Genomic DNA, 15228 nt, shown 5'->3' on the forward strand with positions numbered 1-15228 from the left:
TTTACGACAAGTCTCAACAGCAAACAACACGATGGTCCCTTCAAATCCCTCAGCCAAAGTTCAATGGTCCCAACAGCGACATCGATGGCTACGCACGGGCTGGAACAAACCTTTCCGTCTTCGACGCGACCTCAACTTCGTAGAGGCCTCATCCCAGTTGATGACTACAAACTTCGACTTGCGCTCATCGACAGTGTCCATGCAGAGTTACAGATTTTTTGCAGCCCCCAAAAGCATGACCTTACCGCACTGGAGTTTTCATATCTGATCAAAATGCCGCTCGACAAATTGCAAGGCCTCAAAAAGTTTCTTCCCGACGCACCTGGCACCTTCAAATCCTTGAGCAACAGTTTATACAATGCAACCGGGTGGTGTAGGTCCAAGTCAAAGTCAATGTTGAACAACGTCCATGCTAATAAGTATTAGTCCTTCAAAACACCGCATATAAGATCAAATTTCCTGAAACAGTCCCAGGTCAATGCCTCCACAAAGACGGCCATCGCTAAAAGGAAAGCGTACCACCGTGTCACTCCCCAGGGCTCCGTCACAAAGCCTGGATGATCCAGCAAATCACACGCCAGTGGACGACGCGCAGCATCTGATGGGAACAATCCACTCAACGGAATCCCAAACCCTTCCATGGTCAGTTTTGTGGCCACAAGAAAAACGGCGCTGTGATCGGTCGAGATGAGGTTCTCCGAAAGGAGTGCCTGGAGCTCGACGACAACTACATTGTGGTTACCGGTGCCAGTAATCCTCACGTCCGCCATATTGTTCCTCTCTCCTGGTCCAAGCATGAGAAGAACCTTGAGGTTACCAAGCGCTTAATGCCTGCCCTCCAGTTGGTGATTGACATCCAACCCCCCGTGCTCTGGCGTGAAGTCATGAGCAAGCTACAAGAAGACATCGGCTGTACTGACTGACTTTGAAACTTAGTCTGTCTGAGCTCCCAACTTCACAAGTGGTAGGCCATGCTTACTTCGACTTAAATCACTGCGGGAGAACTAAAGAAGGGGATCCTTAGCGTCTTTCAGTGTGAGACCTCCCTCACTCCTCCTTGCATACCCTTCATTTGCTGCCTGACCTAGCTTCTATTGCATAACTTATATTAACTCGTAAGGAAGGTTAGAACGTCTGTGGAAACCTCCTCTCATAACTTACTTAAGGATATTCGATACAGTTTAAATAACTGTCATTGTAGCTCCCTTAAGTATGGGGACCTATAAGGTTGACCTTTAGGCTGCAAACACAGGTAACAAATAAGAACACGGTATTTTTTTCTTCAATATAAGCTTTTACCCTGAAGCTTTCACGATGAGTAGTTCCCTTAAGGGCTTGGGGTGCATCCTGGTGACACAGATGAGGTTCAGCACCTATGTAGGGCACAATTGGTTTGCAGACTCCATTAAAATTGAGTCCGATGTAAATGCACTGGGAGATGTTCGAAGCCAAAGCCCGGCTCCGTTCGCTCAATCTTCTGAAATAGTAGATAAGGTTTGTGATCAGAGTTCTGTAGGTCAACTTGAATTAAGTGATTTAACGAGTCAATGCCTCTTGCTTCCTCTCGTGGATGACATGAGTGAGATGTAGTGGAGTCAAGATAAGTATGATCACATTTACTCATGGTGACAAACAGGCGAATGCACATTTCAATCAGCAGAGGACTTTGTGGCCCCATTGCAGGAAGCTGTCGCCCGGCTGGTTATGATGAAGAGTGAGGGTACTTTTATTTGCGCTTTTAGTAGGACACACAGATCATTCGCCGGCAGATGCCAAGGACTCAAGATTAAATTTGTCTAGGTGCAGAGCTTCAGCTACATCCATGTTTCGACGCTTGTGCTATCATCCTTAATCCTGCCCACCAATCGCTCTACTCTTCATTCCCGCACAGCCGGCGATGCATGGAGTGCAAATCGTCCAACTTGGCAGAAACAGGTTCGAGCTTGCGGTTTGGCGACATCACCGCCTCAAGAAAATGCTCACAAAGTGTCGTTGGTTCTCCATGGTAGACCTTGGATAGCCACTCCGTCATGTAGCTCCAGAACCTCACGAGCTCAACCCGATCATACAGTTTGTCCCCACAACCCTTGGCGAACCCCAATGTGAGAACTTCGTCGAAATCCGCGTCCTTGCTGTCATTTGTTGTAGCTTCGACCTTGAGAGTCAAACCTCTAGGGAGAAAGTCCGTCGCGATTATTTTCAGGTCTTCGAAGTCTGAGCCAGTGACGAACGAGCTCAAAGGGGCGAACTTTGGCAACTTCATTTGAAAGGGGTCGATGATAGGGGGTTTGAAAGTACTTTCTCCATCTGCAAGTTTCCAAAGGTCCTGTCGTCGTTGTTGTTCAGATGAGTTTCGTGGCAGGGAGCTCATCAGTGTTTTGGCGTCAATTTCGGATGGAGCGGTTGAAGAAGATTGCTCGACTGAGTCAAGAGTGCCAGCCGATAAGACCTCAGTATCTGGGTCCAAAGTGGGCAACGGAACCTGCGGGACATCGAATGAGGATTCTCTGGAATAAACAATGTTTGAGCTGATTTCGGGTATCCTAGCCTCTCTCGTGTCTGTCTTGCGCTTCTCCCTTTTCGAATTGTTCAGGTACACGGCGTACTCGCGTGATGAAGGGTGGCTGTCTTGCATCATTTCCGGTGTGATTCTGAATGGCCATCGCGGTGTTTTGACCAGAGACTCGTGCGCCGCCTGGGACTTGATGTCGGTGACTGAAGGATGGTTAGTAACGACAAAGCCTCACCACAAGGCAACTCACAGTAGTCTTCCCAAACCTCACGATCCACGAGAAAGTTGAACAAAGGAGCTTGAATCTTTGTTATCCCTTTGGCGAAATTTGCGCGGCAAACATCTCGACTCGCAGCCGCCCACCGCTTGTCAAGGGTGTGTCCTAGGTCGGGGAACATGTAGGTGAGATATGCTCGCACATGAGGGCGGCGGGAGGATGTGGATGAGACCCTCACTGGGCCAGCGACATGGAATCTGCCTTGGCGTTTACCTATAGGACGAAAGACATTACGGTTGCGCGCTGTTCCGAGTGCGCTGAGAGGTGGGTGGTGCTCGTGGTTGAAGATTGAGGATGTGAATAGGAGGAGTTCAGAATCAGAAGAGAGCACGGAACAAAAGCAAGCTCAGGCATCGGGAGAAATTATTCCGTTAAGCTTTGGCTGCCGGACAGCGAGTTTAATTGGTAGAAAACGATAAATGGCTGGGCCGTGGCACTGAGGTGCCTCTCACTGATTCACTGCGCGCTTGCTGGCCAGCTAGTGTATTAAGAATCTCGTTCTTCCTCTCACACTTCACCTGACCCAATATAACACAAAAAGGTCAAGCCACGATGGAGATCCGGCCGGATTCAATGATACAACAAAGTCACCGACATGGTTTGGACTCGAGCAGATGAGGAGTTCTGGTTTACCTGAAGCGAAACCGACTGCTTCAGAAAGCATCCCGCTTCTCCAAGTCGATACCTAGATGCCAGTCGAGCCTTCGTTGAATGACACAATCCCATCAAGACCGGCTAGAGGAACTGGTCATGAAGGGGATGACCGTAAGTAGGAATTTGATGCTATATTGGGTTCCTAGCGCACGTCATTCTGCCAATCTAATCCCAGTATTACAGGAAATCAGTCACTACTGTTGCATCCTTTGAACATCGTTCCCTCAGTTACTTTCAAAGCAGACTTTCCTTTCCCGGTGACTTGCGACGAAAGGGACCAGACTTAGAGAAGTCAGAGGGATTCAAAGGTAAATATACAGGCATTGATACACAATGCTAGTCTTAAAATTTATCAATTTAACTAAAGCAATAATAGTATCTTTCAGTCAAAATATCAGAAACTCGTAAACTAAGTGGACAGTAAGGGCAAAGAGTATTTGCCCACACGCTTTTTTGGTGTTCTTTACCGTTATGGCCCGGAGGCTAACCCTATCACACAGTGATATAAGTGGCTTACATCGCCTATGTCCATTCATGATTTTACATAAATCACCATTTATTTCAGGCACGCTGAATAATGATCCGACTCAGCACCCCAAAAACGGCTGCTTCAAATACAAGGCCGGAAAGAGTTTCTGGAACGTCAATACAAACTCGTGGGCCACAGGAGTAAAGCGTATAGTTCCATGTAAGACGATTGGTTGAGCTAGATAAGGTTTGAACAGCATCTCCACTTGGAACTGGTCGCTCCTGGACCTCACAGTGCAACATCATGTACACTAAGACAGGGAATCTTGTCATGTTGAATTCACCGCGTAGATTAATGTAATTACCTTTAATAGCGTGTCCAAGGCCATTGTATTGACTACATGTTATGTAAGACTTGCAATTACGAGAAATAACACCGCACACCAAAAATCACAACCATGGGTCATGCAATACATTCGTTACCAAAACTTCCCAAAGTGTCACGGAGCTCAAGGGTCAAGGAGCCAATTAATTTTGGATGACGACGGTTCAATTGACTCGACATTATGATGTCTACTTCCCTAACAATCCATCCCATGACCAATAGTCAGACCTTTATTCTCCAGGAGTATGGCTGCTCGCTCGGAGGACCATCTCGCTACGCTCAGCTCTCCGCATTCTCTGCATCTTTCGTCTGTTCGCTTCATCGTCATCGCTGTCGACTTCATCATCTTCAACTTCACTATCTTCGTCCCAAGGTCGGCGACGCGAATTTTCTTGTTGTTTCTTTGCGACTGCAAAGAGACTAGGCTCATCCGTGGGAGCAGTGACAGGCTCTTGTTCGGGTACAGGAGCAACTCCAGACTGGCTTTCGACTTGGGCAGGAGCCTCCTCGGTCATTGTGCTGCCAGTCAGATTGACACCTTAATTGCCCCCTGGGCCAGCTAACAAGGGAAGCTCGGGTTCTTCAGATTGATCCATCGTTGCCGTAGGAGCCTTCTCGTTGAAATGGCCCTTCACAGCGGTCCACCCGTTGACGCTGGGATCCACAGGCAGCTTAGCATCTTCAAGACCCAAATCGTTCACCTTTTGCTGAAGATCATCGATGGCTGCAGAAATGGACTTGGTGAACTCAGGGGTCCACGGGAACCGATCCATATTTGTAGGCGCAGGGCTGGCATTGTCCCTAACAAGGTCATACCAGCTCTCGAAGGTCAAGAAGCTAGGCATGTTGCGACGTCGGTAGACAAATTCACACGTCCTGTCTACGTCATCCAGGACCCTCGGGCTATTGCAATCCTCGGCACTATGCTCTAAGGTGTTGCATACTGGGCAGCCTTTCATGAGTCCGTTGTCGCTGGCCTTTAGACATCTGTCGATATAATGCTGATCGGACTTGCACCCAACGCAAAACGGTCGCCTCTGGCGCTTTCGAGGACGATAGCCTTGGTCTTGACCACCATTCTCGGCCTCGGCGTCATTCTTTTGTTGAACAGAGCTCCGTTGGGCCAATATCGTCTTTCGCGAGTCGTCGAGTAACCGCGATTCCGGCGTCGAAGTTATTCCAACAAACTTCTGCTTTGAGCCCTCTTGGACAAAATTGCTTGGTTGAGCGCCCCGAAACGCGGTTGTCAGTACCTCGCCAGGTCCCGAGAGCTGACCTGCCGGATCAGTAACCTGGAAAAGGCTGAAGCCGAAGGATCTGGCAAACCAAAGCCAGGCACGTCTACCGGTATACCGCGAGTAATCCCCATTTCGTTGTTGATCGGTGCGCCGGTATTCTGTTTCACGAAAGACATATCAGTCTGGCCGATCTTGTCCACGGACGACCCAAGCGCGCTCACGTTGGCGGGCAAGGTCGCCGAACGACGAGGCTTTGCCGGATGTTTTATGGCGAGACCAGAGCCAGTTTCATCACCACGAGCTGAAGGGTTCTGCTGTCCACTCTGCGCCCCAGCACGATTCGTCAAGTGCTTGTCGTCATCTTTGCCCTTGCGCTTGCTGTTAGGGTCCTTTTGGGTCTTCTTCTTGTCATCGGTATTAGTCATTTCGGGTTTGACTGTGTATCGCACTTAAGTGTTGTTAATGTTGTATTGTGTTGGAAAGAGAGCGTCGGCAAGAGCGTGAATGTTGTTGGGAAGAAATCTCTCATGCAGGCAGAGCGCGGAGAGCGAGTGAATGTGTAAAAGTGGGGCAGCCACTCTCGTGTCACCCACCATTTTTGAAGTGAAATCGTTTGCGATCCTCAACACTCATTTCACATCTCACTTCCTTCATCAAAGTAAAACGTGAGACCCTTGGTGACATCCGAACTCAAAACACATCAAGACACAATATTACCTTGGTCTCATTCCTCTTTTCAAACTCATCACGACACACTCAGCGATCTACACGATGGACAGAATCAGGTCATACAAAGACCTCAAGCCCCCGTTCGACAATGGACGATTCCCACTGTACGACGCGCCTCTCAAGCCTTTAGAAACGGCCTCACGACGCTCACACCTGGGGAAATACATTGTGCGGGTTATGCCATCCTTCAGCAAATTCATCGACGTGGAGTGGAAGAAAGCCGAGAGCAAGATCTGTGAGAATCTTGCATCTGAGAGGTACATGTCTGTCAGTGAGCCCTGGTTCGAGTACCAGGTTGATAGAATTGTATACCTTCACTTCTTTGCGACGTTCAAGGCGTTCTTCGATCGCGATGTTCCGGGCTTGCCTTGGGAGGACATTACCGACAAGTACCTGAAATCGCAGCAGGACAAGAACTCGTCTGTATACGTCGAGTACCTGAAGAGACAGGAGTCTCAAGCTCAAAAGAGCAATCCTGTCGAAAAGTCGACACTCGCGCAAGACACGAACGAGATGGGGAATGTTGAGGGACCTGCTACTGAGAGACGAGTGTTGACCAGCTCCAAACTCAACCCTAGAGCTTTGGAATTTCGCCCCCCTCAAGACGGAGGGCGACGACAGACAACTGGTGAGCCGTCAGGGCGTGCTTGGGTTGCGACTCGAAGTGGCAAGCGTGGCAAGCGTCCGGTGAATCGCAGAGGCAAGCAGGAGGGTGATGTCGATATGGATACTGGCAATATGGCCAGGCTGGCGATGTGACCTCCGCAGGCAGCGAGGGGGCAATTGCAGCGACCGAGGTACGACATGGTGGCGAAGTCACCACCCAGCGGAGAGAGGGCATTGCCCCTCGGCTTAGCGGACTCCCTGTCTACCCTGGCCTTGTTGGAACCTGCTATTTTCCGGAAGACGGTGCCTTAGATGTCGATCCTAAAACACTGGAAGAAGAGAGCGACCCGAGAACGAGAATGTGAGTGAGAGCGAGAATGGGGATGACGAAGAGAGTGAAATTGCCGGGGAGGATTAAGGCCATGAGGGAGCACCTGTCCTTCTCTCATTACGATAGGGTCATCATCTTATGCGTCTGAGAGACGCTCGACTGGCATTTGATTCTGAGGTGAGTTGTGGTATAGGATGATAGCGTCAAGAATATATAATTGCTCTCTGAGATAACTGATTACATTGTGTCCATTAACGTGAGAAACAAGGCCAGTCACGTCAAACAAGCTCTAGCCATCTACATCTGATGCGGGAATACAAGTGCAATCGTGGGGTATTGCCTTGTTTCCATATCATATGCATCCCATATCTGAGCAGATGCCAAACAGTGAGTATAATCTCTTACCGAGGAAGCTACAACGCCATCGATCGGGTAAGCTCACGGTTCTAGATCAAAAGCTTCTTGAGAAAATATGATAAATGAACCTTTATGCTATGGGCTGATTGAAGGGAGAAACGAGACGCAAAGACAAGATACTGTCTGCAGCCTGCATCGCTATCTCTGAACCTCAAAACTTTGAACCGCTACCACAAAGTGCCTTAGTCTGGCATTGCACACTACTGATCGAAATACACCGTTCTCCGTAAACAATCTTCCTCCACAGCGACTCTGATCTTTGGGCATTCATCATCATGCACTTGGCAAATTCCAGAGGTCAACGCCTCAGGGAACTCGTTCATGGTGCAAACCGAAGGAAAGCAGCGCATCCTTTCATCATTCACATTATAGACGAATGTCCGCAACCTGTTTGTGCTTCCCGCTTCAAAAATAGCATTCAACACCTGAGCAAAAAGGCTCCATCCCTGAGCCCCCAGAAATGGGGAGATTCTGAAGCGACTGGTCTCCAATGACAGCTTGTATAGCATTGCCGAGATTTCATTAGAGTCGATGCGCTTTTCGATCGCCAGGAGTTTGTTTTGTGTCTCTAGAGCTCTTTGTTATCCTTGGAGAGCACACCGGTGGTCCTTCGGAGATTTCCGATCGTCCGAGAATATTGTCCGACCTGTTCCGATAGCCTCTGACGTTCTTCTCTTCCGAGTTCAATCTCATGGTCGGCTTGGCGGAGTTGCAGTTCAAGCTTGGCTTTCTTGGTTTGTAGTCCTCGGTCTGTGTCCGTCTTCTGCTCAGCCATTGATAAACGCATGGCCTCTTGTTTTGTCTCGAAATGTTTGGCTTGTTCTTCGAGTTGACGTTTGTTCGTCTCAATGGTCTTGGTGATGATCGCGTCTTTGTCTCGACAGCTTACTCGCAAGTCGTTAACAGATTCTTTGAGGGCGATTATCTCTTCATCTTTGGCTTTGAGTTTCGCCTCGTATTCTTCCCGAAGTTGTGTGATTTCAAGATCTTTGTCTTAAAGAGATCGTCGTGAGAGATTGTAGTGAGACATTCCAGCCTCGCGTAAGGTTTCTTCAAAGTTGTCAAATGTGTGCTGCATTTCTGTCGATTGCCTTTCACTATCTTCTCTCGGCCGGATCAAGCTCTCAGCCACAGGTCTCCCACCAGCAACCCACCTCTCAGAGATTCAGTATGATAGCACAGGTTTGGAGTCCCTGATTGTCCTCATTCGTTACATCTACCTTCCCATGGTCAGTATTACCCTTCCCCAGACGAAGACCACTTGGCTATGGAGGCTTGCAATCCCATTCTTTCCCTGGCCTGGTTTGACCTTGATCGGGACGCGAGACCCGCTTGGGTAGAGGTCAAGCAAAACGTTCTGAATCTTTTTGGTCCCGCCAGCTCAGCGATCCCAAGCTCCAGTTCGAGAACCTTTGCAACTCTGACTTGATCTGGGAGACCTTCTGGAGTCGTGCTGAGTTCAATCTACTCAGAGCGATCTTGGACAAACCCGCCCGCGAACCCTGGGACATTCGACCACAAGTGGCGGAACAAATGTCCACCAACATTCTTTGGGTCCATCTACGAGAAATGCTGGATGTTACCTTGTTACCTTTAACGAAGACGTCTCTGCATTCTTCAGGTAAAGACAGGCAAGGAGATCAAAGAGCGTATGGAGAGGCTTTTGAACAACTGATATATCAACATGGGCGGTAGCTTCACTCCTTGATAGGATACTAGTAACAATGTTTTCCAGGGAGGCCAAGATCGCTCTAAGGAGACACTTCGCCACAACGCATTCTCAACCGGAAACAGGTTCATTTTCAAGGCGGAATGGCTTCTTGTTCGGGGGGTGGAATCAAACTCCGAGGTATCTTGGACGATTTATTACTTTTTTGACATTGTTCTCTTTTTAAGTCAATTATTTGTTTTGTTTGCAAGTACTCAAGAACCTTCTTCCTGTAGACAGTTAAAATTTATGCCTTGGACTACAAACTCCTGAGCTTGATAAAAAGCTAGATTGTCTGTTCTATGACTTTACAAAGTGGTCTACCACACTGAAAGGAACCATTTGCCCAATATCTCCTACGCGCATAGAAGGATATGAACATATTGGTGTCGACCACGATAAAAACATCAGAACCCATAGATACCCTACTACCCGACGTATTGATATCGGAATATGAATATGAGCAGTCATGGCCTGCACGGCATCTTCGAACGCAATCCCCACGGCCTGTAGAACATAGAACCATTCACTGGCAAACCTCTCATCGGCAGCAAATGAATACAAATGACCTATGCAGTGATGCATCAGACCAGACGCTAAGAAAGTAAGGAAAAGCCGTGTGTACCGCGAGAGCAGAGTACCACGACGGAGGCAAAGGAGTCTATCCGGAACAAAATCTCCCAAACCAGTGAATGTCTTGCGATAGAGCTGATGCCAAAACTTTCTTCAAAATATTTTAGCATATACCCATGCTGACTCGGTAGATAAATCACTTACCCCCAGAAACCACGAACAGTGTAACAGGCGCTTATTGACCCATTGAGATGCGGCCAGTCTTCTGGCTGGCTTAAGCCAATTGATAGAGATACGACAGCTGCGCAAGCATGATTAAGTCGATTGCAGACGTATGTTACCAGCCAGTACCCGAGTGTGCCGAATAATCGAAACCCTAGGTCCTCTAGTGATGGGGTCGATAACTTGGAAAGCGTCTGTTTCTCTCTCGTGATCAGATGATTCTCTGGAGGCGGTGCACTCATTGCCGCATCCATAATCAAATACATCGCGAGAACCTCTGCTCCTTTGGCACACAGGAGACGAGCTCGTGTTATTGTCTTTCGGCGCTTCATTGAGATCTCGCCTCGTACCCCAACGCGCCGCAGGTTGAAATACATGCGTGTGCCCCGAAAAAGAAGCATTGTAGTGCCGACATAGTCATGGCCATCCTTTTCTCTCTTTGTGAGTAGATCTGCGGTATGAATTTGCGAAATGAGGATTTGCTCCGTGCTGTTCATAAAGAAACCCCAACTAAGGAGACAGATATCAGATTTCTGGGCGGGAGTAATAGACGTATCCACGACCGCTGTGTAGAAGGCGCATTGGAGGCAGGCCAGCGCTATAGTCGCTCCAACACGAAGGAGAGTACCATCTTTTGGCACAAACACGAGTGTCGCAGCAAATGTAAGTAAAAGGACGCCCCATACGCTGACTGCGCCAACAAATGAGTATTCGTCAGCGTGATCCATGTCAGTTAATACAGCCGATGCAAAATGACTACGCGTGGGTTTCTTAGAAATGCTGCATAAGATTGATTGAAAGCTAAGGGAAATTGAGAAACAAAACTTGGGCGGAGCGGTGGGGTTTTAATCCGATGGATTTTATTAGTCTGACTTTATGGGTGGATTGTCAGCGGAGACAGCTTTGATCTAGCCTACTTTGTCTAGTCCATGCTGACTCGGTAGATAAATCACTTACCCCCAGAAACCACGAAGTATATACTCCGTAGTCTTTCCTGTTTGCGATTGGCAGTTTGTTTTGCAATGGACTATTTATAGACGCCAGTTCAAACAATGTTGTATAATGTTAAAATCAATACAGACGCTGACTACTCTTTCTTTCATCTAGTCATCGTCTTCATCCCCCGACTCATCGCCAGAGTCACTATCAACATCATTGCCACCTCCGACTCCGATTCCTGTTCCAGCTCCCTCATCACCGCTATCCTCATCATCACTGCCTCCGTCCAGAAACGCGTTGGGTACTGTCGCCACAGCGCTTCCAGAGTCGCCTACTGGAGCGAGTGCCTTAGCTGCAACGGCATCAAAGCCGGCTGTTTTGGCTTGCGCCAGACGCGCAGTGAAAGGCCCGAAGCCCCTCTCATGGAAGCCAAGGAACGCACCAGGGTTTGAGGGGTCTCCCCTCGGAGGCCTCTCAGACAGCGCCCAGCCCATAACCGCATTACCAACAGCAGCTTCGGGACCGAGGCCGAGTGTACTGTCGAGACAGCTCTCACAAAGGAATGTGTACAGCAACGACGTCTCGTTGACTGAGACTCCATCTGGTATCGGCCTTACTTTAAAGTTTCCTTTGACTTCCGCTGGGTTGTCCTCCTCGATCGCTTGTCGAAACGACGCCATGACTCCTCCTTTTCCGTCAGGCCATGCAGCGAGGATGAAGTTTCCTTCCATATCTCCCGTTAAACCAGCCGCTCCCCATCCTTCACCGTTGGCTAACGGAAATTGTAGTTGTCCGATGAAGGACCCGGCTGTTCCGTTTGCAGGTGCGGTGTCGGGCAAGGCGAGGGCAAATGTGAAGGAGGTTCGGACACCAAAGAAGCGCTCCATTGTGAGACCCGTTACTTGGTCGACGAAAGGTTCGGAGACTTGGTCTGTTGAGGACGTAGGTTCGTCATCGGCTAGAGCGAGCGCTGGAAGGAGGAGGCTGGTGGCGAGGATTCTATGAGGGTTGATGTGTCTTTGACGTGTTGTTCGTCGGTTGTGAATGTTTCGAACAAAGGGCATTTTGGGGAAGTGTTCGTACTGGGTATCAAGAAATGAACTTTTGAATGATGCAGATAATGTTGCTGGATGAATACTGAGTATGAGATGATGAAAGTGCGCAAGACGATAGAAGACAGTTCAAGACTTACTTATAGTCTTCACTTCAGTGAAGCCAAGAAATACAAGAATAGTCTCAAACCTTTGAACCTCGAGAGGGGCCAAAAGCCAGGCCTCTACCACCCACCTGATTTCTAATTCCAGCACGCGACTGTTTCGCGTCCCCATCTGTACTCAAGAAACACTCGCTTAAACACTCAAGAACCCATCTCGTCTGAAGCTCTTCTGTTTCCAGCGCACAGCTCCGTCTCATCGCCACTGAAACTGTTCCGTTTCTACTATTAATAGGAACCGTTTGAAGCTTAGAAACATGGTTGCAATTGACTAAAGTGTGATTGGCTCGAAAACTAAAGACGAAACGATGCGAAACGTTGATTTAGCCTGTTTGTGTTGACGTCGTCGCTTAAGTGAGGATGAAACGTTTGGAGCCCGAGGTTTGGGTTTCGACCGTCCCCGCAATGATCTTGGCAGAATGCCGACAACCGTTCTGTGAATAGCATTTTCGATTAGCCTTATACTCTCAAGAAAGGGTTAGGAAGTAGAACTAAGCTTGAAATGATGGGTGAATGGCTGGCTATATCCAGGCTTTCTAGATCTTGGGTCCATGGCATGCAGGGTGTCGCGTAGGCTACTTTGTGGCAGCAAATAACTCCACTGTGTTACATTGCTCTCAATCTAATTCCATATCTCGCTTTTATCACCCTAGCGTAGATTCATGGGCAGAAACATGGACAGGCCAGTCACTTGAAGTCTCGAAATCTTGATGGGGAACCTGAGATGTCAAGCCTATGCTGTGTTGTCTCACCTTGCATATTCTCAAACACTTTTAGGAGATAAGTCCGGAGTCTTTCAATTATTTCGCTCACTAAGTTACCCAAAAGACAGATCAAACCATAGTGACAAGCAATAATGAATGTACCACGAACAAGGCAATCGTGACGTCCAGCTGATGTCCATCAATACATGTACTTAACCCCGATCCAGATGTATGCCCACCACCGTCCTTGTGTCCTTTACGTGTTACCAGAAGTGCAGCGTATTTTCGTCGGTTCTCTGTACATGAACTCACTCCATGATAGCGTCGACAAAAGGGGGGCCGGTAGAGAACGGCGGCAGGGGGCATGAATCACTGAAACAGTCAGCAATATCTTTGAGGAGCATTCTATAACCTTACCCATAATACTGACTCAAGAGCTATCCATTCGTCCATCGTCCACAACCACTTCGTACTCCAGGAACCGAAGCCGCGCATCGCGGCAGAATCCTGCTGCAGCTTCATAAGCAAGCAAAAGCATCTTCAAGGCCTCGTCACTCCCTTTGATAAGAACGATCTGTTGAGTACCATCCTCTAAGTCATGTAAACTGACCTTCTGTTGATGGCTTGGTAGCCCGTAGCAGGTTTGCAAAGCCAGGCTCCTGAAGTTCCCTTGCTCATCGATGGCGCCCACGAGGCGGAGCGACTGGCCGACTACTAAGAAGGGTCCGGGTAGGCCCATGTGATATAATGTAGGTTCTTGGTCATCTGCAGGGGTAACCTGGGTCTGGTCGTCGACAGGGGCACTTTGGGTCTCTTCGTTGCTCATCGTGTCGATTTTGTGGTCCGCTTGTGAACGATGGTTAAGATGAGAGCAAGATGAAAAGGTGGGTGCGAAGAGGAAAAGATGCGAGACTCTTAGCTATTGCAAGAAATACTTGCTGGCCATATGGCCCAGCTTTTGGTAACCGACAGCAGTCTTGAGGTGAATTGATGCTGCCTGATTAACTGGTGCACAGATGATTGAATGACCGTACGCCAGGGCACTGAGTGCGCTAAGGATCAAGGTAAACAACAAAGACAGTGCGCCATAGTCCCCACATTTCTACAGTGAAGGAACAGTGCTTGGAGCCGTCACCAACGGCTGACAGTGAAGTGTCAATGTGCTGCAAACAGTGGGAAAGAAATATGAAGAAGCCAATTCTCTCAAGAGATAAGTAACTGTATCTGTGGATGGGCTTCGCGCATCAAATTCACAATGTGTGCAGGAGAGGTCCAAGATTTAAGTTTGTCTTGTGTATGGTGTGTAAGACGATTGGTGGAAAATGACAGGGTCTCCACAGTTCTGTTGGTTCACTGCAGCAATGGAGGCCCTGTATATTACCCAGTGTCACGGAACTCGACACTGTACCTCAACCTTCCAAGACGCGCTGACATCGCCCTCGCTCTCCCGGTCTGGGCAGCCAGCCCCACTTATGCTTCTCGTTAGAAGACTGTATGAATATTAACCACTTCATTTACCATGTTGCGATAATTTGCTGATACATTCCTGTATAGCCTGAGAAGCCTGTCACCGAGAGCGACGTCGACTCCAAGAACGTGATGACTCCTGTGGCTCGTCCTGTTGTCTTCGAAGGTAAGTGCATATCGACATACTTCAAATGCAAACCTCAGCTGACATTCGGCAGAGGTCGTAACCCCTCACACAGCCGCAATCCTTCTTGAAGGAGAGAAGATTTGGCGGCGCCCTTCCCCCGTTCTGCTTTTCAGTAGTAAGACTGCCACGTCCCAAGATCGAAAAGGCTTTGGCTGATAACATGTAGGCAGCTCCCCCGGCTCCAAGGATGTGGGCTTGTGCTTCCCTCGTGGTCAACTTCACCGAAAGCTCATGCCGCCTTCATTATGGCGCACCCACAGCACCGTCTGCGGAGTGAGGCTCAGGATCTCCAGGCTACACAACAAAACCTGGGTGACAAGCAGGCGCCCCACAAGCAGTCGAAGTCGTTTTGGGATATCGTGAACGTGATCTTGGTTGCGGCAGTTGCCTCAATCGTGTTTTTCATTTCAGCTTTTTTCTTCATTGCCTACATCGCTCCGCCTTTGTTCGAGCTTACCACTCTGGACAAGCAGACTTCTAGTCATGCAGTCGCGATCCACGAGGCTGCTGCCCGAGGAACACATACCTATAGAAGCCACATAGACGGCCAGCCAGTCAGTTCGCCAGTGCTTCTGAAGTGACCCTCTTGTGTCTCGTG

At 48.8% G+C, this 15228-nt stretch overlaps 8 protein-coding genes; 2 read left to right on the plus strand and 6 right to left on the minus strand.

Annotated features, from left to right (window-relative positions):
* Window positions 1-422: 422 nt before the first annotated feature.
* On the minus strand, window positions 423-770 carry FFUJ_13943 (uncharacterized protein; the record flags this gene model as incomplete). Its single annotated transcript, XM_023581439.1, has 1 exon — window positions 423-770. One exon carries the CDS (start codon window positions 768-770, stop codon window positions 423-425), a length of 348 nt encoding a protein of 115 aa, XP_023434137.1.
* Window positions 771-1870: 1100 nt separating this feature from the next.
* FFUJ_13942 (uncharacterized protein) lies at window positions 1871-2910 on the minus strand (the record flags this gene model as incomplete). XM_023581440.1 has 2 exons in its annotated part: window positions 1871-2715; window positions 2763-2910. The coding sequence occupies 2 exons, from the start codon at window positions 2908-2910 to the stop codon at window positions 1871-1873; spliced, it is 993 nt and encodes a 330-aa protein (XP_023434138.1).
* A 1616-nt stretch (window positions 2911-4526) lies between these two features.
* FFUJ_13941 (uncharacterized protein) lies at window positions 4527-5959 on the minus strand (the record flags this gene model as incomplete). XM_023581441.1 has 3 exons in its annotated part: window positions 4527-4815; window positions 4861-5572; window positions 5623-5959. The coding sequence occupies 3 exons, from the start codon at window positions 5957-5959 to the stop codon at window positions 4527-4529; spliced, it is 1338 nt and encodes a 445-aa protein (XP_023434139.1).
* Window positions 5960-6305: 346 nt separating this feature from the next.
* On the plus strand, window positions 6306-7022 carry FFUJ_13940 (uncharacterized protein; the record flags this gene model as incomplete). Its single annotated transcript, XM_023581442.1, has 1 exon — window positions 6306-7022. The coding sequence occupies one exon, from the start codon at window positions 6306-6308 to the stop codon at window positions 7020-7022; it is 717 nt and encodes a 238-aa protein (XP_023434140.1).
* A 2603-nt stretch (window positions 7023-9625) lies between these two features.
* FFUJ_13939 (trichothecene synthesis TRI7-like protein) lies at window positions 9626-10848 on the minus strand (the record flags this gene model as incomplete). XM_023581443.1 has 2 exons in its annotated part: window positions 9626-10049; window positions 10103-10848. The coding sequence occupies 2 exons, from the start codon at window positions 10846-10848 to the stop codon at window positions 9626-9628; spliced, it is 1170 nt and encodes a 389-aa protein (XP_023434141.1).
* A 375-nt stretch (window positions 10849-11223) lies between these two features.
* FFUJ_13938 (uncharacterized protein) lies at window positions 11224-12123 on the minus strand (the record flags this gene model as incomplete). The annotated part of the gene is made up of 1 exon (XM_023581444.1): window positions 11224-12123. One exon carries the CDS (start codon window positions 12121-12123, stop codon window positions 11224-11226), a length of 900 nt encoding a protein of 299 aa, XP_023434142.1.
* Window positions 12124-13406: 1283 nt separating this feature from the next.
* On the minus strand, window positions 13407-13802 carry FFUJ_13937 (uncharacterized protein; the record flags this gene model as incomplete). Its single annotated transcript, XM_023581445.1, has 1 exon — window positions 13407-13802. One exon carries the CDS (start codon window positions 13800-13802, stop codon window positions 13407-13409), a length of 396 nt encoding a protein of 131 aa, XP_023434143.1.
* A 535-nt stretch (window positions 13803-14337) lies between these two features.
* FFUJ_13936 (uncharacterized protein) lies at window positions 14338-15211 on the plus strand (the record flags this gene model as incomplete). XM_023581446.1 has 5 exons in its annotated part: window positions 14338-14457; window positions 14531-14609; window positions 14662-14745; window positions 14797-14819; window positions 14891-15211. 5 exons carry the CDS (start codon window positions 14338-14340, stop codon window positions 15209-15211), a joined length of 627 nt encoding a protein of 208 aa, XP_023434144.1.
* Between the last annotated feature and the right edge of the window lie 17 nt (window positions 15212-15228).

Source organism: Fusarium fujikuroi, chromosome FFUJ_chr08 (genome assembly GCF_900079805.1).
Source record: "Fusarium fujikuroi IMI 58289 draft genome, chromosome FFUJ_chr08".
NCBI classification, from domain to species: Eukaryota; Fungi; Ascomycota; class Sordariomycetes; order Hypocreales; family Nectriaceae; genus Fusarium; species Fusarium fujikuroi.